This window comes from Rhinatrema bivittatum, chromosome 2 (assembly GCF_901001135.1).
Source record: "Rhinatrema bivittatum chromosome 2, aRhiBiv1.1, whole genome shotgun sequence".
Taxonomy (NCBI): domain Eukaryota; kingdom Metazoa; phylum Chordata; class Amphibia; order Gymnophiona; family Rhinatrematidae; genus Rhinatrema; species Rhinatrema bivittatum.
The window spans coordinates 266,990,507-267,012,276 of record NC_042616.1 but is presented as its reverse complement, the minus strand read 5'-3'; the positions used below and the strand labels follow the sequence as shown (position 1 = coordinate 267,012,276).

The following is a 21,770-nucleotide window of genomic DNA, read 5'->3' as shown; positions in this document are numbered from 1 at the left end:
GGATATCAGTGGAATCGGAGGAAAGGCATACAGGAGGCTTTCCGTCCACGATATGAGGAAGGCATCGTGTAATATTTGCAGAGGACTGGGTAGGATTGAACAAAACTGATGTACCTTTCTGTTTTGTTCGGTAGCGAAAAGATCCATGTCTGGCACGCCCAATAGTTCGAAAATGTTGTTTGCTATTTGTTGGTTTAACTCCCACTTATATGGGTGAAAAATTCTGCTGAGTTTGTCTGCTCGAGTGTTGGTATTGCCCAGGAGATATGTCGCTTGCAAGTGAATAGAATTGTGTGCCCACTCCAGTATGAGAATTGATTCCTTGCATAGGTTCCAGGAACCTGACCCTCTTTGTTTGTTTATGTAATACCTCGCCACTTGGTTGTGTGTGTAGACCATAACTCTCTTCCCTCTCAGATATGGAGTGAACGTTTTGAGGGCGTTCCTTATTGCTCTCAGTTCTAGCAAGTTGATTTGGTTAGATCGTTCTATCGGGGACCATTGATCTTGTGTGTCTAGGTGGTCGAGATGAGCTCCCCAATCCTTGTGCAAAGCATCCGTTGTGAGTACTGCATTGTGTGAAGGGTTGGAGAACAACGCGCCCTTGTTGAGGGTATTCTTTTGAAGCCACCACGCTAAATCCCTCTTCATGTCTTGCGTCAGGGATAGGACATGAGATAGTGGTTGCCAATGCTGAGACCACTGGGATTTTAGTCCCCACTGTAGTCTGCGCATGTGGAGGCGGGTATTTGGGACTGTGTGGATGGCCGCTGCCATGTGTCCCAGAATTGTAAGCACTAAACGAGCTGACTGTTTTGGTGTAGACTGTAGCTTGAGTAGGAGCGTTCGTAGAATAATTTTTCTTTCTTTTGGAAGGAAAGCCCTGTTCCTTGTTGTTACCAGTTGTGCTCCTATAAATTGTAGAGTTTGAGAGGGAGTGAGTTTGGATTTTTTGTAGTTTACGACGAGGCCTAATTGGTGAAGGCATTCAATAGTTTGGTTGAGGTGAGTTTGTAGCATTTGTGGGTCACAGGTGGCTATAAGCCAGTCATAGAGATAATGAAATAATTTGATTCCTTTTTTTCTTAAGTGGGCCACAACCACTGTCATGCATTTCGTGAAAACCCTGGGAGCTGCTGAGAGTCCGAACAGAAGGACCTTGTATTGGTAATGCTTGCCATTGCATTGGAAGCAGAGATATTGCCAAGATGAAATAATTTGATTCCTTTTTTTCTTGCATTGGAAGCAGAGATATTGCCAAGATGAAATAATTTGATTCCTTTTTTTCTTAAGTGGGCCACCACCACTGTCATGCATTTCGTGAAAACCCTGGGAGCTGCTGAGAGTCCGAACAGAAGGACCTTGTATTGGTAATGCTTGCCATTGCATTGGAAGCAGAGATATTGCCAAGAAGACTACTGCAATGCTCTCTTCCTCGGCCTCCCTGCCATTCACACCAAACCTTTGCAACTTCTTCAGAATGCCACTGCACGTATCCTCTCAAATGTCAGCAAGAAAGACCACATCACCCCCACACTCATTGATCTCCACTGGCTCCCTATACACTCACGCATCATATATAAAACTCTTACCCTCATCCACAAAAGCATCATCAACGAACATTACAACTGGTTAAACCCCCCATTCCTCCCTCGCACCTCATCAAGACCTACCTGGACTTCCCTACTTGGAACCCTATGTGCCCCTTCTATTAAATCAACCAGACTTATCTCCACCACAAACAGAGCCCTTTCTCTTGCCGGCCCCTCCCTCTGGAATTCCATGCCCTGTGACCTACGCACAGAAACCTCCACACCCAAATTCAAAAAGAAACTCAAAACATGGCTCTTCCATCAAGCTTATCCCTCTTCACCCTCGTCCGCTAACCCCTCTCCCTCTCTGACCCACCTCCAATCTTAGGCCTTACTCCTGCCCCTTGTTTCCCCCCTCTTTTTCCCCGAACAAGAACCTTCCACATCAACATACGTATTGCTGCATCCTTGTACATTACCCTTCCCATTATTTTGTTGCCCACATAACCCCCCCCCCCATTATATTGTTGCCCCACCCCTCCCCTAATTTATGTTTCCCCCAGTTAAGTCCCCCCTTTTCCAACTTATCTAGTTTTTACTCTACCTATGTGTTCTCTCTTGTTGCTTGTTCATTGTAAAGGCAATGCCTATATATTCCCGGTTTTTAAGTTATCTGTAAACCGACATGATGTGCAAACGGTTGTCGGTATATAAAAATGTTTAAATAAATAAATAAATAAATAAATAAATAAATAAAATAAGATGTTGGATGCATTGGGATATGAGCATAAGCATCTTTCAAATCCAGGGAACACAGCCAGCCGTTGTGTTGCAGAAGAGGCAGAATAGATTTGAGAGATACCATCTTGAATTTTTCTTTTACCAGGTGTTTGTTCAATTCCCTGAGATCCAGAATAGAGCGTAATCCACCTGATTTCTTGGGAATTAGGAAATAGGGGGAGTAGAAACCCAGATTCCAGTGGGTTGGAGGTATGGATTTTATCGCATTCTAGGTGCGAAGATGGGATAATTCGTTTGTCAGCTGTGTTTGGTTTCTTCGACTTCCTCAGATGGCTCAGATGAGGGAGAGATGGCCTTGTATAGAAATTCAGTTGATACCCCTCTTTGATGATTTGCAATACCCAAAGATATGTGGTGATAGTTGACCATGCTTGTAGAAAGTTGGTTAGTCTGCCTCCAATGAAAGTAGGGGGTGGTGGCCCTATCGACTTCATTATTGGATTATTGGATTGTGTTTGCGTTTGTACCTGTTGGTTTTTGGGACGACTTCTTCGTTGCTGACTCTGTTGTCCCTACGGGCATTGAACCAGTGGATATGGAGTTGTTTGGTAGGATTGGTAAGGTTTGAATTGACCTCTTTGATATGTTGGACGACGAAACTGCATCAGGTAGCGATGAGAGAAAGTAGTATGCGGTGTGGGGTTGGTTACAGACTGTACTGCTACTGATTGTTCTTTGAGCTGTGCTACGGTCTCTTGTAGACGGTCTCCGAACAAGTTATCATCTGTACAGGGGAGGTTTGACAACTTTTCGTAGATGTCTTCACGAATAGCACTGGATCTGAGCCATGTTATTCTATGGGCTGCTATAGCAGTTGCAGAAGATCTAGAATTTGTTTCAAATGATTCATAGATCGTTCTGAGGAGGTGTCGTGTAGCTTCCTCCATATCTTGCAATGATTGAGGTGGGGCTGGTGTTGTCTCCATCGCTGGAAATTGGAGTTTTAATTGTTGAACACACTCATATAAATATTGGACTTTGTAAAATTGATGTTGGTATATGCGAGCTGCCAACATTGTGGACTGGAAGTATTTCCTGGCGAACTCGTCCAAATATTTATGATCTCTTGCTTGAGTGTGTTTTTGCCCTCTTTGCCCTTTGTAGTGCCGACTCCACTACTACAGAGGCGTGTGGCAATTGCGGTGGTGATTGCCTCATCTTGAATTTTAAATCATTTTTCCTCGATACTGGAGGAATTGTGAAAGGAGTCTCCCAAGATTTCTCCAACAGAGAATCCAAAACTTGATGGGATGACAATGTAGTGGGTTCGGAGGGAAGATCAAAGATTTTTAAGATCCCTATAGTTTCTGTTCTAGGGTCTGGAACTTTCTGTGTCTCCAGATGCAAGGTTGTTCCCACTTTATCGAGAAATTTTGGGTTGAAAGGTCCTGCGGGGGAGAGTATGATTCTTGTGGTTCCTGTGGGGAGGTCAGATGGATATCCCGTGGAGGTATTGGGAGAGGTAGGTGGTGAAGAGGAATGTGGAACTGTGTCCGTGGGCTCCTGGTGTTGCGGATGTGAAGTTGGAGGAGAATCTCTTGGTGGAGATATGGATGGAAATTGCAGCACTATTGGAGATGTAATTCTGCTTGGTGGTGTATTCGTTGGTTCTAGATTGGATGGTACCAAGCTGTAGTAATTTGACTGTATGGAGGCAAATAAACCTGTGAGAGCAGAAGAGATCTGAGCTATTGCCTGTTGTGTGAAGTCAGGCATTCCAAGTGGGGTAGGGGTATGTGGAGAAAGGTCCACCTGACTGCCTTTTTTTTCCCGTGTAATGGTTCTTGGAGATGTAAAGATTTGTTACACCTGTGGGATACTGAGAACAAGTCCGAATACACCTGAATGGACGAAGATGATGATGATGAAGATAGTAATGCTTCATCACTCCATCCCTCTTCTTGATATAGTCAGGGATTTTCATCTTCTTTTGGTACCCATATCCGATTGAGTCGGATATAGAGGAGTAGAAAATCCTTGTGAGCTAGCTGACTGGCTTCGGTCAGTAGTGTGGTGGTATTTGGATTTTCTTTTGTGGGGTTCATTGATATCTTTATGGGAGTGTACTGAAGATGGTGTAGAGGAAGGCCTACTATGTGGTTGTGGCGGTTCCGCTACCTGTTCCTCTTGTAGTTGAGGTCTTTGTGGGTGTACTCGTTCTACAGGGGCCTGCATCCCATGAGATGGTTTGTGCGTTGATTTTGAGTGTTTATGCGTCGTATGCATCGAGTTCAACACTTGCTGCGCCTGCATTGAGTACGTCGGCTGAGGTTGCTTCGACGCTGATTGCGTCGACGTCCGATGCGCATGCTTTGACGCTGGTTGTGTCAGCGTGAAATGCCTGCACCGGTTGCTTTGGCGGTGCTGAACTCAACGTTTTTTGCGCTGGTTCTGATGGTGGCCTTTGATCCAATCGATCTGAGTGATTCCTACCTGCCTGCGCTGATGGTGGAGACGTGGGACATTCCCATCGATGGCGCTTTTCCTTGTGCTTGGGCCTGCCCCCGATGGGCCTAACGAGGCTGCCCGTTTGTTTAGTGCAGCCTGCCTGGGGGCCGGTCCCAGCGATGAATGCGCCTCAGATGGAGGGGCATATGATCCGCTGGCCCCCCGGAGTCTATCCATTTTCTCTTTTCTTTGACGTTGGGCTCTCGGCGACAATCTGCCGCAATGGGAACACTCCTCCTGCTTGTGGTCTGGGCCCAGACACACATAGCACAGCGAATGTCCGTCTGTCATGGACATTATTTTGCCACATGAACAGGGTTTAAACCCTGATGGTCGTGGCATGTTCCCTCTAATGTTCTCAGTTCTGTTTTTTTTTTTTCTGTCTGAGGAGACTAAGAGCTCCACGTGCGATCCCGCGCGCGGAAAAGACAGACTGAGGAGAATCTGTCTTCCTGCGTGGGAACACACGTGCAGCCGCAGAGCAAAGCTTCGCCTCCTGGGCCCTGATAGACAGTCCCATCAACAGCAAGGCTAATTCAGCCTTGCTATCGACGGGAAAATTTTAAGTTGTTTGATTTGAACTGTTTTTCTAATAAAGGAATCCCTACATCTAAGGAGAATAATCTTACAGTACTTTGTTTGCCTCCTGGCTTTATTTGACCATCTACCGCTTTGTTTCTTAGGGGAGCTCAGGTACAGCCCAGGAGTCTGGACTGATCTGAGGTATGAACAGGAAAGGAAAATTGTTTCTTACCTGCTAATTTTCATTACTGTAATACCACAAATCAGTCCAGAGACCCACCCATTGAAGGGGGAAAGTCTACTACCACTTGTACTGATAGTTTGTATACATTGCAGAGTTGTTGATGGATTCAATGTTCTACTTTGGTTTCTGGGAACAAGTTTTGCATGTTGTTGGCAACTTCACATTCCTCCTGCTCGTTGTGGGAGTTTGGATTCACGATTTGTTATTGTTAGTTCCATAGTTATCGTGGCTTTTGTACAGGTCAATACTGAGGGACTGAAGGTGGCACTTTTCTATCTCCATCTGCAGGTGAAACTTTTCTATCTCCATCTGCTGGCAGAGAGGCAAAACGCAGGAGTCTGGACTGATCTGTGGTATTCCAGGAACGAAAATTAGCAGGTAAGAACCAATTTTCCTTTATTTTTATTAACCCATCAGCCAAATATTTTGACTTCTGTTTCCTTTTAGGTTGTTTCGGTAAAGATCAGGTTTACTTGGATGGCATCCTTCAAATCCTGAGGCACAGAGAAACTATCAACTTTCAGCTACTGACAGTTCTTGGAAAGGTTGGTGCAACTGATCTATGACGTACATTCCACATCTTCTCCTAGGTTTCCTGAAAAGTGAATATTTCTGAAAATAGGTTGATTTTCAATCAGAGCTTGCATCAAGGTATTTTGGGGAGAGGAGGTGTTTTTGGTTTTGGATTGTAGTCCATGATAGATTTTAATTATGGTGAAAAATATGTGGGGAAAATCCCCTCCAAGTCACTGATCTAATCAGGGTGGAGGTTGTTTTCTTACACTGATTTTTGTAGATTGTTGAAAGTCCAACATAAGAACATGCCATACTGGGTCAGACCAAGGGTCCATCAAGCCCAGCATCCTGTTTCCAACAGTGGCCAATCCAGGCCATAAGAACCTAGCAAGTACCCAAAAACTAAGTCGATTTCATGTTACTGTTGCTAGTAATAGCAGTGGCCATTTTCTAAGTCAACTTAATAGCAGGCAATGGACCTCTCCTCCAAGAACTTATCCACAGCTATACTAACTGCTTATCCACAACTTATCCACAGCTATACTAACTGCACTAACTACATCCTCTGGTAACAAATTCCAGAGTTTAATTGTGAGTTGAGTAAAAAAGAACTTTCTCCGATTAGTTTTAAATGTGCCACATGCTAACTTCATGGAGTGCCCCCTAGTCTTTCTATTATCCAAAAGAGTAAATAACCAATTCACATCTACCCGTTCTAGACCTCTCATGATTTTAAACACCTCTATCGTATCCCCCCTCAGATATCTCTTCTCCAAGCTGAAAAGTCCTAACCTCTTTAGTCTTTCCTCATAGGGGAGCTGTTCCATTCCCCTTATCATTTTGGTAGCCTCTCTCTGTACCTTCTCCATCGCAATTATATCTTTTTTGAGATGTGGCGACTAGAATTGTACACAGTATTCAAAGTGCGGTCTCACCATTGAGCAATTCAGAGGCATTATGACATTTTCCGTTTTATTCACCATTCCCTTTCTAATAATTCCCAACATTCTATTTTCTTTTTTGACTGCCGCAGCACACTGAACCGACGATTTCAATGTGTTATCCACTATGACGCCTAGATCTCTTTCTTGGGTTGTAGCACCTAATATGGAACCTAACATTGTGTAACTATAGCATGGGTTATTTTTCCCTATATGCATCACTTTGCACTTATCCACATTAAATCTCATCTGCCATTTTGATGCCCAGTTTTCCAGTCTCACAAGGTCTTCCTGCCATTTATCACAATCTGCTTGTGATTTAACTACTCTGAACAATTTTGTATCATCTGCAAATTTGATTATCTCACTCATCGTATTTCTTTCCAGATCATTTATAAATATATTGAAAAGTAAGGGTCCCAATACAGATCCCTGAGGTACTCCACTGTCCACTCCCTTCCACTGAGAAAATTGCCCATTTAATCCTACTCTCTGTTTCCTGTCTTTTAGCCAGTTTGCAATCCACGAAAGGACATCACCACCTTTCCCATGACTTTTTACTTTTCCTAGAAGCCTCTCATGAGGAACTTTGTCAAACGCCTTCTGAAAATCCAAGTACACTACATCTACTGGTTTACCTTTATCCACATGTTTATTAACTCCTTCAAAAAAGTGAAGCAGATTTGTGAACAAGACTTGCCTTGGGTAAAGCCATGCTGACTTTGTTCCATTAAATCATGTCTTTCTATATGTTCTGTGATTTTGATATTTAGAACACTTTCCACTATATTTCCTGGCACTGAAGTCAGGCTAACTGGTCTGTAGTTTCCTGGATCGCCCCTGGAGCACTTTTTAAATATTGGGGTTACATTAGCTATCCTCCAGTCTTCAGGTACAATGCATGATTTTAATGATAGGTTACAAATTTTTACTAATAGGTCTGAAATTTCATTTTTTAGTTCCTTCAGAACTCTGGGGTGTATACCATCCGGTCCAGGTGATTTACTGCTCTTCAGTTTATCAATCAGGCCTACCACATCTTCCAGGTTCACTGTGATTTGGTTCAGTCCATCTGAATCATTTCCCATGAAAACCTTCTCCCGTACAGGTACCTCTGTTGCGGCTCCGGGTCGGTCCCGGCCGCTCCTCCTACCTCCGCGGACTTCCGGGGCTTCTCGGGCTTCCTCGGGTCTCCGGGGGCTCCCACCACGGCTCTCTCCGCGCCTCCACGCAGCGCTCGGGCCTGCCCCTGCTCCCACCACGCGGCTCCTGCATCGCCGGAGCAGCCGGCGTCTCGCCGCGGCTAGCTCCGCCCCCTAGGGGCACGCGCGCGTCTCGGCCCGATTCTTAAAGGGCCAGGCGCGGGAAATCTGCCTGCATCCTCCCGGTGACGTCAGACGCTGCAGGGCTACTTAAGCCCTGCAGTCCCTCTCCTCAGGGCCTTGCAACGAGGTTCCCAGGGTTGTTCCTGTCTTCAGTTGCTGCGTTCTGCTTGGTGTTCTTCCTTGGCTCCTGACTCGGATCGGCTGACGTCTCTACTTGGCTTCTGACCCCGGACTGGCATTGGTATCTTCTGGCTTCTGACCTCGGACCGGCTTACGTTGACCTCCTGGCTTCTGACCTCGGACCGGCTTACGTTGACCTCCTGGCTTCTGACCTCGGACCGGCTTTCGTTGACCCTCTGGCTTCTGACCTCGGACTAGCTGACGGCGATCCACTGGTTCCTGACTCTGGTACGGCGAGCAACAACCCTTCGGCTTTCGACCTTGGACTACCGCTGACCAGGCCCCTGCGGGCCCTCCTAAGTCCCAGCGGCCGGGTTCCTACGGGCTCCTCCTGGGGGGACTCCGGCTTCCAGGGTGAATCTCCTAAGTCCCAGCGGCTGAACTCCTACGAGCTCCTCTCGGGGGAGGATCGGCTTCCAGGGCGAAGGTTTCCTCTTCACCGAGCCAGCGCTACTATCACCTCCATCCTCGCCGGGGCCCTTGGTCGCATAGGGCCTCCAGAGTCCCGTCTACGACCTGCCATCAACCTGTCCCTGCCGCCTCCCGGTCGGGGTCGCTGCTTCTACCACCTACAGCAGCTCTTCCTACGGCTCCGATCGGCCCAAGGGTCCACAAATCCTACAACCTCCCTAACATCCTCTTCAGTAAACACCAAAGCAAAGAAATCATTTAATCTTTCCATGATGGCCTTATCTTCTCTAAGTGCCCCTTTAACCCCTTGATCATCTAACGGTCCAACTGACTCCCTCACAGGCTTTCTGCTTCGGATATATTTTAAAAAGATTTTACTGTGAGTTTTTGCCTCTACGGCCAACTTCTTTTCAAATTTTCTCTTAGCCTGTCTTATCAATGTCTTACATTTAACTTGCCAACGTGTATGTATTATCCTATTTTCTTCTGTTGGATCCTTCTTCCAATTTTTGAATGAAGATCTTTTGGCTAAAATAGCTTCTTTCACCTCCCCTTTTAACCATGCCGGTAATCATTTTGCCGCCTTTCCAACTTTTTTAATGTGTGGAATACATCTGGACTGTGCTTCTAGAATGGTATTTTTTTAACAATGACCACGCCTCTTGCACATTTTTTTTTTACTTTTGTAGCTGCTCCTTTCAGTTTTTTTCTAACAATTTTTCTCATTTTATCAAAGTTTCCCTTTTGAAAGTTTAGTATGAGAGCTGTGGATTTGCATACTGTTCCTCTTCCAGTCATTAATTCAAATTTGCTCATATTATGATCACTATTGCCAAGCGGCCCCACCACCGTTACCTCTCTCACCAAGTCCTGTGCTCCACTGAGAATTAGATCTAAAATTGCTCCCTCTCTCGTCGGTTCCTGAACCAATTGTTCCATAAAGCTATCATTTATTCCATCCAGGAACGTTATCTCTCTAGCGTGACCCGATGATACATTATTTATTTATTTATTTAGAATTTTTCTATACCGACATTCTTGAACAAAATATCAAATCATATCGGTTTCCATAGAACAGAACAGTCGCGACTATAGCGTTACATAGAACATTTGGGCAATGAACATAGAACAAGTCAATAATAACAAGCAACAGTAAAATAATTTGTCAGTGAATAACATAATAAATAAAGCCACATAATAACATAATATATAGAGCCGCAGCAACTGGGGCGGCTGTGGCTGTAACATACAATAATACGTTTAATGGAGTATCATTATGGGACTGCATCGTAGGTAGGGCGTGGCGGGGGCTTTAAGGCATGGGGTAGCAATGAGAATTTGGCTGGAGGAAGGAGGGAAGGGGGAAGGAAGTGAGGCATTGAGTCATGATTGGAGGACTATGTTAAGGAAGTAATGGATGATCAAGTATCTCTTTATAGTCCTGATATGTCTTAAGTCCGGAGGTTCCCTGGTTGTCTGTTAAGTCTTTTGACCAGTGTCCGAGTAATGCTGAGATTCTGGGAAGGCTTGTCTGAAGAGCCATGTTTTGAGGTGTTTCTTAAAAATTTGGAGAGAGGGTTCTTGGCGGAGCTCAGGTGGTAGCGAGTTCCAAAGGTTGGGCCCGGCTGTGTTCTGATTGGTCTGTCTGATGTTTGAGTGCGGAGTTGAGAGCTTAGTTTGAGGTGGGCGATGCCGTGGATGTCCTTGTGAATCATCATTAGTGTTTTGAAGGTGATCCTGTATTTTATGGGAAGCCAGTGAAGACCGTGGAGTATGGGTGTGATGTGCGCTCTTTTGTTTGAATTGGTGAGTAACCTAGCCGCAGCATTCTGGACCATCTGTAAAGGTTTGGTGGTTATTGCAGGGAGGCCTAGGAGAAGAGAACTGCAGTAGTCTAACTTTGTAAGGATGATAGACTGGACTACTAGCCGGAAGTCACTGAAATGTAGAAGGGGTTTCAGGTTTTTGAGGACTTGTAGTTTGAAGAAACATTCCTTGGTTGTGTTGTGGACGAACGATTTTAAGTTGAATAGGTTGTCGAGCCAAACCCCAAGATCTCTGACGGAGGAGGTGTGATTGATGAATGTATTTGCGAATTGGGATGCGCCTTGTGAATTGAGGAGATTGTGTTTTTCATCTGGAGAGATGATGAGGATTTCGGTCTTATTTGAGTTAAGGATGAGGTTCAGGCTGGTAAGCAGGATTGTAAACAGCAATTCCAGTGTGCCCAGGTTTTTTGCAGGGATTCAGTGATTGGAAGAAGAATTTGAACGTCATCAGCGAAAATGTTGAGATTACTTACCTGATAATCTCGTTTTCCTTAGTGTAGACAGATGGACTCAGAACAAATGGGTATAGTGTGCTCGTGCTAGCAGTTGGAGACGGATCTGACGTCAGCACGGGTACATATACCCCCACAGGAAGTGAAGCTTTTCAGTAATCTTCCTTGCAAAAGCTGTTATGGATATATGTGTACTGACGCTCAATGAAATAGTGAAAACAGGATTCCCCTGACCGATTGATAGTAGCTGGAGACCGCCAGCATTCCCAACCGGAAGGCGTGGACACCTGGTAGAGTGGACGCACTCATGGAAGAAGTGATAAGGCTTACCTTGAATCGGTGAAAGCAATGTAGACAGGCAGCTGGGTGGGATGCTGAGTCCATCTGTCTACACTAAGGAAAACGAGATTATCAGGTAAGTAATCTCAACATTTCCTGTCGTGTAGCCAGATGGACTCAGAACAAATGGGATGTACAAAAGCTTTACTCCCGGACTGGGCGGGAGGCTGCCTGAGGACCGTGTAAAACTGCCCTTGCGAATGCTGTGTCCTCCCTGGCCTGGACATCCAGACGGTAGAACCTGGAGAAGGTGTGGAGGGAGGACCACGTCGCCGCTTTACATATTTCTGCAGGCGATAGCATCCTAGATTCCGCCCAAGATGCTACTTGGGCTCTGGTAGAATGAGCCTTGACTTGTAGAGGCGGTGACTTCCCGGCCTCCACGTAGGCCGCTCTGATGACTTCATTAATCCAGCGGGCGATGGTGGGCCGAGAGGCCGCTTTCTCCTTGTTTCTCCCCGCTGTGAAGGACGAACAGATGGTCAGTCTTTCAAACTGTTTCTGTCATTTCCAGATATCTTGGCAGCAACCTGCCAATGTCGAGATGGCGTAGCAAACGCCCTTCTTCTGATTTCTTCAGGCCTGCCGTAGTTGGCAAGGATATGGTCTGGATGAGGTGAAATCGTGAGACTACCTTAGGCAAGAAGGATGGAACTGTGCGAAGATGGATAGCCTCAGGAGTGAGTCTGAGAAAAGGATCCCGGCAAGACAGTGCTTGTAGCTCCGAGATGCGGCGTGCTGAACATACAGCCAGCAAGAACACCATCTTCAAAGTGAGAGACCGTAGAGACAGGCCCGCGAGGAAATCCAAAACTAAATTGAGGTTCCACCAAGGCACTGGCCACTTCAGTGGCGGACGAACGTGCTTGACTCCTTTCAGGAAGCGAGAAACATCTGGATGCTTGGCAATGGTCTTGCCATCCCTCCTGGGACCATAGCAAGGCAGCGCAGCCACCTGAACCTTGATGGAGCTGAGGGAGAGACCCTTCTGAAGCCCATCCTGCAGGAAATCCAGCACCATAGGGATGGTAGTCGCATGGGGATTGGTGCCATGGGCGTCGCACCAGGCCTCAAACACTCTCCAAATCCTGACGTAGGTGAGGGAGGTGGAGAACTTGCAGGCTCGGAAGAGTGTGTCTATCACCGGCTCCGAGTAACCTCTCTTCTTCAGTCTAGCCCTCTCAATGGCCAGACCGTAAGAGAGAATTGAGCTGGATCCTCGTGAAGGATGGGACCTTGCTGTAGCAGGTCCCTGAGCGGGGGCAGGGGAAGGGGCTCCCCTGCCAGCAGTCTTCTCATGTCCGCGTACCAGGGTCTTCTTGGCCAGTCTGGTGCCACTAGAAGAACTAGGCCCCGGTACATCTGAATCTTGTGGATAAGTGTGCCCAGCAGGGGCCACGGAGGAAAAGTGTATAGCAGGGCCCCTGGAGGCCATGGCTGCACCAGGGCGTCGATCCCTTGAGAGAACGGATCTCGCTTGCGGCTGAAGTATCTGGGTACTTGAGCATTGGACCTGTCCGCTAGTAGGTCCATGTCCGGAATCCCCCAGTGATCCACAATCATTTGGAAGGCTCTGGGGGACAGCTGCCACTCTCCCGGATTCAGGCTTTCTCTGCTGAGGAAGTCTGCCGTGGTGTTGTCCCTTCCGGCAATGTGTATGGCGGAGATGTCCTGAAGATTCGCCTCTGCCCAAGCCATCAGCAGGGCTATCTCGAGGGACACCTGTTGGCTTCTGGTTCCGCCCTGTCGGTTGATGTATGCCACCGTGGTGGCGTTGTCTGACATCACTCTGACAGCTCTGTCCCTCAGTCTGTGAACAAATTTCAGGCAGGCTAACCGGACTGCCCGTGCCTCTAGTCGGTTGATGTTCCACCCCGACTCTTCTCTGTTCCACCGCCCCTGGGCTGTGAGTTCTTCACAGTGTGCTCCCCATCCGCTCAGGCTGGCATCTGTGGTGAGCAGAGTCCACGTGGGGGAGGACATCTTGGACCCCCTGCTCGTGTGGTTGGACTGCAACCACCACTGTAGCTGAGTCCGCACTCTGGCTGGTAGAGGCAGATGCATAGAGTAATGTCGGAAGCGGGGGCTCCATCGAGAGAGCAGGGAGTGTTGTAGAGGTCTCATCTGGGCCCTCGCCCAGGGTACCACTTCCAGGGTGGATGCCATGAGCCCGAGAACCTGCAGGTAATCCCAAGCTGTGGGTCGACTGGCACCCATCAAGGACCGAAGACGCGTCTGAAGTATTACTCTTCTCTTGGTAGTGAGACTGACTGTGTCTGCCTGGGTGTCGAACTGGACTCCCAGATATTCCAAAGATTGGGAAGGCTGTAGGCAACTCTTGCTGAGGTTGACGACCCATCCCAAGCTTTCCAGAAGGGCGATCACTCTGTTGGTTGCCCGATGGCTCTCCTCTCGTGATTTCGCCCTGATCAGCCAATCGTCTAGGTAGGGATGGACAAGGATTCCTTCCCGTCTGAGCGCCGCTGCTACTACTACAATCACCTTGGTGAAGGTCCGTGGCGATGTGGCCAGCCCAAAGGGCAAAGCCTGAAACTGGAAGTGGCGTCCCAGCACCTTGAAGCGTAGGTAGCGCTGATGATCCTGATGAATCGGGATATGCAAGTAGGCTTCTGATAGATCTAAGGCCGTGAGGAATTCTCCTGGCTGTACTGCGTTCTTGACTGAGCGCAGAGTTTCCATGCGAAACATCGGGACCCTTAAGTATTGGTTGACGGACTTGAGGTCCAGGACGAGCCGAAAGGTGCCCCCTTTCTTGGGTACCATGAAATAAATGGAATAATGCCCAGAATTCATTTCCCGTGCAGGTACCGGGACTATGGCTTTCAGGGACAGGAGCCTCGCCAGGGTAGCTTCCAATGCTGCCTTCTTGTGGATCGGACACCAGGATTCCACAAACCTGTCCGGAGGGAGATGATGGAAGTCCAGAAAATATCCCTCTCGGATGATGGCGAGGACCCACTGGTCCGACGTAATCTCGACCCATCTGGGGTAGAGGAGGGTTAACCTGCCCCCTATGGCCCCGTCCCCCAGATGGATCGGCTGAATCTCATTGGGAGGTGCGGCCGGGACCTGAGCCCGAGCCGGCTCCTCTCTTCTGCTGCTTGGGCCGAATCAGTAGACCAATTCCGTATCCAGAGCTGCCTCCTGGCAGCCACAGAAGATGAGATCCCCTTAGCTGTTGTACGGACTAGGTCGTTTGCGGCATCCGTGAGGAACGAGAGAGAGGACTCCATATCCGCTGCCGGAGCATTGTTCTTAACCTGTGACAAACAGGAGCGCGTCACCACTGTGCAGCAAGTTGCGATTCGCAAAGACAGAGCTGCCACCTCAAATATCTGTTTCAGGATGGCATCCAGTCGCCTGTCATGAGCCTCCCTGAGGGCCGCCCCCTCTTCAACTGGGATGGTAGTGCGCTTGACCACAGCGCTAACTAAGGCGTCCACCTGAGGGCACGCCAGCATCTCCTTGATAGCCGGATCCAGGGGGTACATGCCTATCAGGCCCCGCCCCCCTTTGAATGAGGCCACCGGTGCAGCCCATTCCAGATCTATCAATTGCTGTGCAGCTTGCAAGAAGGGAAAATGGCGGGCTGAAGGACGAAGACCTTCCAGCAGAGGGTTCTGTGCAGGTTGCACCGCAGAGCTGGGCCCCGAAATATCCAACTCCGCCAGGCACTGAGATATTAGGTCGGAGAGATCTTCCTTGGGAAAGAACCACCTCATGGTTCGATATGGCTCCATCCCTGAGGGAAGTTCCCCCTCCTCGGAGGGTTCTGAGTCGGTCTCTGAGACATCAGGGTCCGCCTGAACCGGACTGCCCGGAGGCGGTGCCCGATAAGGGCGCGAAGGTCCAGGGGCAGGGTCCACTGGAGCAGCAGCAGAAGCAGCAGCCCCTGTAACAGCAGGGCCTGAACGGGAAGCGGATTGCATCTGTACAAAGGCATGGATCCCCTTAAAGAGATCCACCCATGAAATGGAGGTGGTCTCAAGTCGCCTAGGTACCAGATCCCCCGGGATTCCCGGCTGTTCGAAACTGCCTGCGAGATCCGGGGTGGCCCCTGGAGAACTATCCACAAACCTTGGTTGAGACTGGTCCTGGCCCAAGGCTCCCACTGCCTCCTCACATTGGGCACAAAGGGAGTCTGGCTCCTCACTGTGCGTGGCTCTGAGCTGGCATGCTGAGCAGAGGCCGTAATCAGGAGGCGCCGCCGCCTGGGACACCGGGGCATTCGATTGGTCCATTGCGCTAAAGTAATATGCGCTCAATACAAAGCGGCAGCTATATACGCTTAATACAATATGCGCTCAATACTAAGCGGCAGCTATATACGCTAAACAGAATATGCGCTCAATAATATGCAGTCAGCAAGATACGCTAAACAGAATACGCGGTCAGCAATATGCGCTCAATACAGGCGCCTATCATGGGCGCCCGATACCTGAACCGGGCCAACAAAATGGCGACCACTGCGGCGTGCCGCATACAGGCAACGGCGCCGATCCTAGACTTCGGAGACCAAAAGTAAAAGTTGTGCGCCTTACCTGATCCTCGGCGCTTCCCGGCTAGAACCCGGGCGGTCTCCGGCTGCGGGGGAGAGGGGAAGTACCGTCACCACCGCGCTTGAGGAATGCACCCGCTGCCTCCCAGGTCCACGCTGGGACCGAGGCGCCTCTTAGCCCGCAGGCTTGGCCCTGCCGCGATTCGGCCACCAGACCGAGGCCTAAACACCGAGGGAGCACGGAACTCACCCCGGGAAGCTCAACTGGGGGAGGGACCAGTGGTATCACCGCAGGAGCGCGGGGCTCGATGTTCCAGTAAAGATGTTAGTAGAAGTAGATTGGAAACAAGCTCAGCGAGCGTGCAGGCTCTCCAAACTGCTTTGGAGATGGAAATTACTGAAGAGCTTCACTTCCTGTGGGGGTATATGTACCCGTGCTGACGTCAAATCTGTCTCCAACTGCTAGCACGAGCACACTATACCCATTTGTTCTGAGTCCATCTGGCTACACGACAGGAAATGTAGTATGTTAGTTTGAGGTTGGAGAGTAGATGGCAGAGAGGTAGTAGATAAATGTTGAAGAGCGTAGGGGAGAGGGATGAACCTTGTGGGACTCCCCGGTTTGATTTGATTGGGAGAGATTCTTTGTTATTAATTCTGACCTTATAGACAACAAGCCATTTATGTACATATGTTATATACTATAGTCTAATGTTCCATGTACTCCTGTTAGTTCTGTTACAACTTGTTATATTTATTACCATGTTATAATGTAAAATATTCTTGTTATATTTATTACCATGTTATAATGTAAAATATTCTTATTTCTATTTAATACCATGTTATAATGTAAAATAGGGCTGTTATCACCCTATTCCTTTAGTTATCTGGAAACCAATGTGATATCTCGATCGAATGTCGGTATATAAAAGAAATAAATAAATAAAATAAATAGAACCTATCCTCAAGGAACGATTTGAACCAATCATGTGCCTCTCCTAGAATGCCGATATAATTTGTACCCTGGTATAGCACTGTCCCATTGGTTATCCTCCTTCTACCATGTCTCTGAGATGCCAATTAAGTCTATGTCATCATTCACTGCTATACCTTCTAATTCTCCCATCTTACTTCTTAGACTTCTGGCATTAGCATACAAACATTTCAAAGTTTGTTTTTTGTTTGTATGTACATTCTGCTTTTTAATTGATAGGGATAAGTTAGAATTTTTTAGCTCAGGTGAGTTTTTAGTTACAGGCACTTGGACTACTTTTCTTATTATTGGAACCTCACTGTCGGGATGCCCTAATTCTAATGTATCATTAGTATCCTTTGAAGATACCTCTCTCTGAACCATGCACTGCTAAGCGACTGTTGGCTTTCCCCTTAGAGCAGCTTTTAAACTATCTCCTTTTTAAAAGTTAGCGCCAGCAGTCTGGTTCCACCCTGGTTAAGGTGGAGCCCATCCCTTCGGAAGAGACTCCCCCTTCCCCAAAAGTTTCCCCAGTTCCTAACAAAACTGAATCCCTCTTCCTTGCACCATCGTCTCATCCACGCATTGAGACTCCGGAGCTCTGTCTGCCTCTGGTGACCTGCGCGTGGAACAGGGAGCATTTCAGAAAGGTTCTGGATTTAAGCTTTCTACCTAAGAGCCTAAATTTGGCTTCCAGAACCTCCCTCCCACATTTTCCTATGTTGTTGATGCCCACATGTACCACAACAGCCGGCTCCTCCCCAGCACCGTCTAAAATTCTATCTAGGTGACGCGTGAGGTCTGCCACCTTCGCACCAGGTAGGCATGTTACCAGGCGATCCTCACGCCCACCAGCCACCCAGCTGTCTACATTCCTAATAATCGAATCACAAATAGTCTAACTTCAGTTAGTCAGCCAGAGTGACTCACTGCTCTCTTGATTAACAAATGTTGGTACCTGTTCAAACTGAATCACACTACCTCAACACCTTTCCAAGGTGAGTAACTGAGCTGAACTTTTCAACCTTTTTACTTAGGTATACACTGCTCCTAGCTTATTTCTAGCTTCTGGCTACTTTTTTTTTTTTGGGGGGGTGGGGGAGGGGGGTTGTGTTTTGTTTTGTTGTTTTAATACAAACACTCAGTTCTGCTTACTAGCTGCCTTACAGACTTTTAAAAATAAACACACTACCTACTTACTAGCTGCCTTATTGACTATTTAAAAATAGTCTAACTTGTTTAATCACTGCCTTACTGACTATTAAAAGCACAAACACACAAACACACTAAATATTCCCAAATAGTTAACTTTGCCCCAATACTTTTAAAAAAAGACAATGTCCCAAGCAAAAACTTACTGATTCCTTTCAGCCACCAGCAAGGTGATCCTCTCCTCTCAGTGCTTTCCTTCATCCTCTCCTCTCAGTCTTTCATTTATCGGAAGACTCTAGGCTCAATCGGCCTATTGATCCACATGAGATCTGCCACATCATGAATGTATTGAATTTTTTCAGCAATCTATGAGAAAAGGATTTAAGTTTTGGGGGTTTTTTTTTTGTGAGGTAGGTGGTGTGGGATGGTGGTTTGACATGGTACACATAGTTGCAGCCTGCATTTTATCCTGATTCCACTTACAGGTTTCCTATGAGGATGTGGATCGCCTGAAGAAATTTGCAATAACGGAGAACATAAGGATTCCTCACTTCCTGCAAAACCAAAGCCAGTACAAGGAACAACTGGAGAAGATCATGGAAGTGAATGAGCTGACTGACAAAGAGCTGCAGGAACTCATCTTGTAAGACAGCAGAGCTGCAGCATTTAACCACTCAGGACAAATTATTAAGGCTTTCGCAGAGCTTATACAATTACAAAATTCAAATATAAAATGTTATATAATTATTTTTCTTCTGTTGCTATTTATAGTATTGCTTTGTTCTATGTTTCATTAAATATTGCAAATCTAAAAAGTGATGAATCTGAAATATTTTTAGAGTACATTTTTTATTCCCTCTCCTAAATTATATTCTATTTAAATATTGATATAATATGGGTTTGTGTGTTGTAAGTTCTGTACAGGGTTACAGATAAGGTGTGTGTGCGTATACATAATATATGTATATTCAAAAAGCAGTGTTTAGGAAAGCAACAAATTTGCGCATGCTCTACAATCATTTCTACCCTTCTTAAATGCATAGTTGTATTAATATGTACCAGTCTGAATTCAGGAATTGCACAACTTGTCAGTCATTTGAACATTTGTGTCTCCCTACATATGCATTTTTCTCTCATATATAAAACATGAAAATATGATGGCAGAAAAAGACCATATGGCCAATCTAGACTGCCTATCCTTACAATCCCTAACATTCCCTCAGAGATCCTCTGTTTATCCCATGCTTTTTTGAATGCAGATGCTGTTCTTGTCTTCACCACCTCTATGTGGAAGTTTTCAAGCATCCACTACCTTTTCTGTAAAGAAATATTTCCTTAGATTACTCAAGAGTTTCATCCTTTCACCCTCATCACATGATCTCTCATTCTAGAGCCTCCTAGCTGTTGAAAGAGGCCCATCTCTACATGGAAAAATGTATATCATAATCTGTCCTATCCCACCTTTCTTTAGGATAAACATATTTAGATCTTTAAGTCTCTCTCCATATGTTTTAAAACAAATACCACTGACCATTTTAGTAGCCACCCCTAGACTGATTTCAACCAGTATATATTGTATCCTTTTGAAGGTGTGGTCTCCAGAACTGCACACAGTATTCCAAATGAGGTCTCACCAGGGACTTATACAGGGTTAATGTCACCTCCTATTTTTTTATGCTGACCATTCTACTCTGTGTGCAGCAAAACATGCTTCTGGGTTTTGCTGTTGCCTTTTCCACCTATTTGAACACCTTAAGATCATATGATATGATCACACGCAGATCCTGCTCTTGTTTTGTATTTAGAAGAATTTCATCCCTTTACTATACCGCTCCTTTGAATTTTTGCAGCTCAAATACATGACTCTGCATTTTTAGCATTAAATCTTAGATGCTAGACTCTAGACCATTCCTTGAGCTTTACTAGGTTCGTCTTCATTTTTTCTATGCCTTCCTGGTTATCTACCCATTGCAGATTTTGGTATCATTTGTGAAAAGACAAACCTTTCCCAACAATCTTGTGATGTCACTTACGAAAAGGTTGAAAAGAACTGGTTCAGGGAGGAAGTGACATCACATGGGGAGATGGCAGCTTAGAATGAGTGCTCTAGCCCCCAAAATAGCTATCTAGTGCAATCGGAGCATCGAAAACCTCTGCAGTAAGCACTGAATGAATGGGGAGAGAGGCAAAAAGGTCAGCAATGACTTAGAAGAAAAAGCAAGCTGATTTAAAGCAGTTTTCTTCCACAAACCATGAGGTATTACGAGTGACTGATCTGGAGACTGGAGATGACTGCAACAGCATGGCATCTGAGGTGGGTCGTATTAGAGGCAGGACTGTGAATAGAGGCGGGGACAATTGCGTTCCATCCCCGGCAGAATTTAAATTATAGTTCGTGGAGGTACATCACGGTATGGCCGGTATTAAAGCTGAATGTTCAGCTATGGTTGCTGAGTTGTGGGAAGATGTTGACAAGCTGGGCAGGAGGCTGGAAGAATCTGAGGCCTGTATAGAAAATCAGAATGCAAATAAAAATGTTTTTCAGGAGGAGGAGGCCAGTTTAAAAGAACCACATTGGAATTAGAGGAGAAATTGGAGGACCTAGAAAACAGGTCCTGTTGTGCCAACCTTAGATTCAGAGGGATACAGGAGTCACCGGAGCATGAAGACTGCTTCCATATAGTCAACAGCATCTATGCACAGCTACTTGGGACAGACGAAACAGAGGAAGTGCCTTGCAATAACTTGGATAGAGCACATAGGGCTTTTGGCCCACAGCGTAGCAATCTGCCGCATGATATAGTGGCCTGCTTCCATGATTTCTCAGAAAAGGAGAAGGGGTGGCCTTGCAAGTTCACAAAATAGGGTGAATTGTTTGGAAAGTTCAGCCTGTGGACATAACATAAGAAATTGCCATGCTGGGTCAGACCAAGGGTCCATCAAGCCCACCATCCTGTTTCCAACAGAGGGCAAAACCAGGCCACAAGAACCTGGCAATTTCCCAAACACTAAGAAGATCCCCTGCTACTGATGCAATTAATAGCAGTGGCTATTCCCTAAGTAAACTTGATTAATAGCCATTAATGGACTACTCCTCCAAGAACTTATCCAAACCTTTTTTGAACCCAGCTACACTAACTTAAGTTATTTACTTAAGTTAGTGTACACTAACTTAAGTTATTTAAGTTATTTACATCTCCTGTTATTTATTCCCCACATTATATATAATTGTATTGTCATATATCCTTCACCTGTTAAGTACATCCATATTGTATTATTTGGATTTTAATTGTTTACTGGTTTTATTTTATATCCGGTATGTTACATTCTAAATTGTTTGGATTGTAAAGCTTGTTGCTGAATTATTGTTGATTGTAAACAGAGGTGATGTTTTCTACGTGCCGCGGTATATAAAAAATCCTTAAATAAATAAAAATAAATAAATAAAATAAATAACTGCACTAACCACATCGTCTGGCAACAAACGCCAGAGCTTTATTGTGCGTTGAGTGAAAAAGAATTTTCTCCGATTAGTCTTAAATGTGTTACTTGCTAACTTCATGGAATGCCCCCTAGTCCTTCTATT

General features: G+C 46.3%; 1 protein-coding gene across 1 annotated transcript in view; it reads left to right on the top strand.

Moving 5' to 3' along the window:
* KIAA0895 (KIAA0895 ortholog) overlaps window positions 1–21,102 on the top strand; it is a 155,479-nt gene extending 134,377 nt beyond the window's left edge. The window contains exons 6-7 of the mRNA XM_029589490.1: window positions 5,995–6,092; window positions 18,670–21,102. Of these exons, the coding sequence (XP_029445350.1) occupies window positions 5,995–6,092; window positions 18,670–18,831 (260 nt within the window). The 3' untranslated portion in view covers window positions 18,832–21,102. The remainder of the gene's footprint in view (window positions 1–5,994; window positions 6,093–18,669) is intronic.
* The last annotated feature ends 668 nt before the right edge of the window (window positions 21,103–21,770 follow it).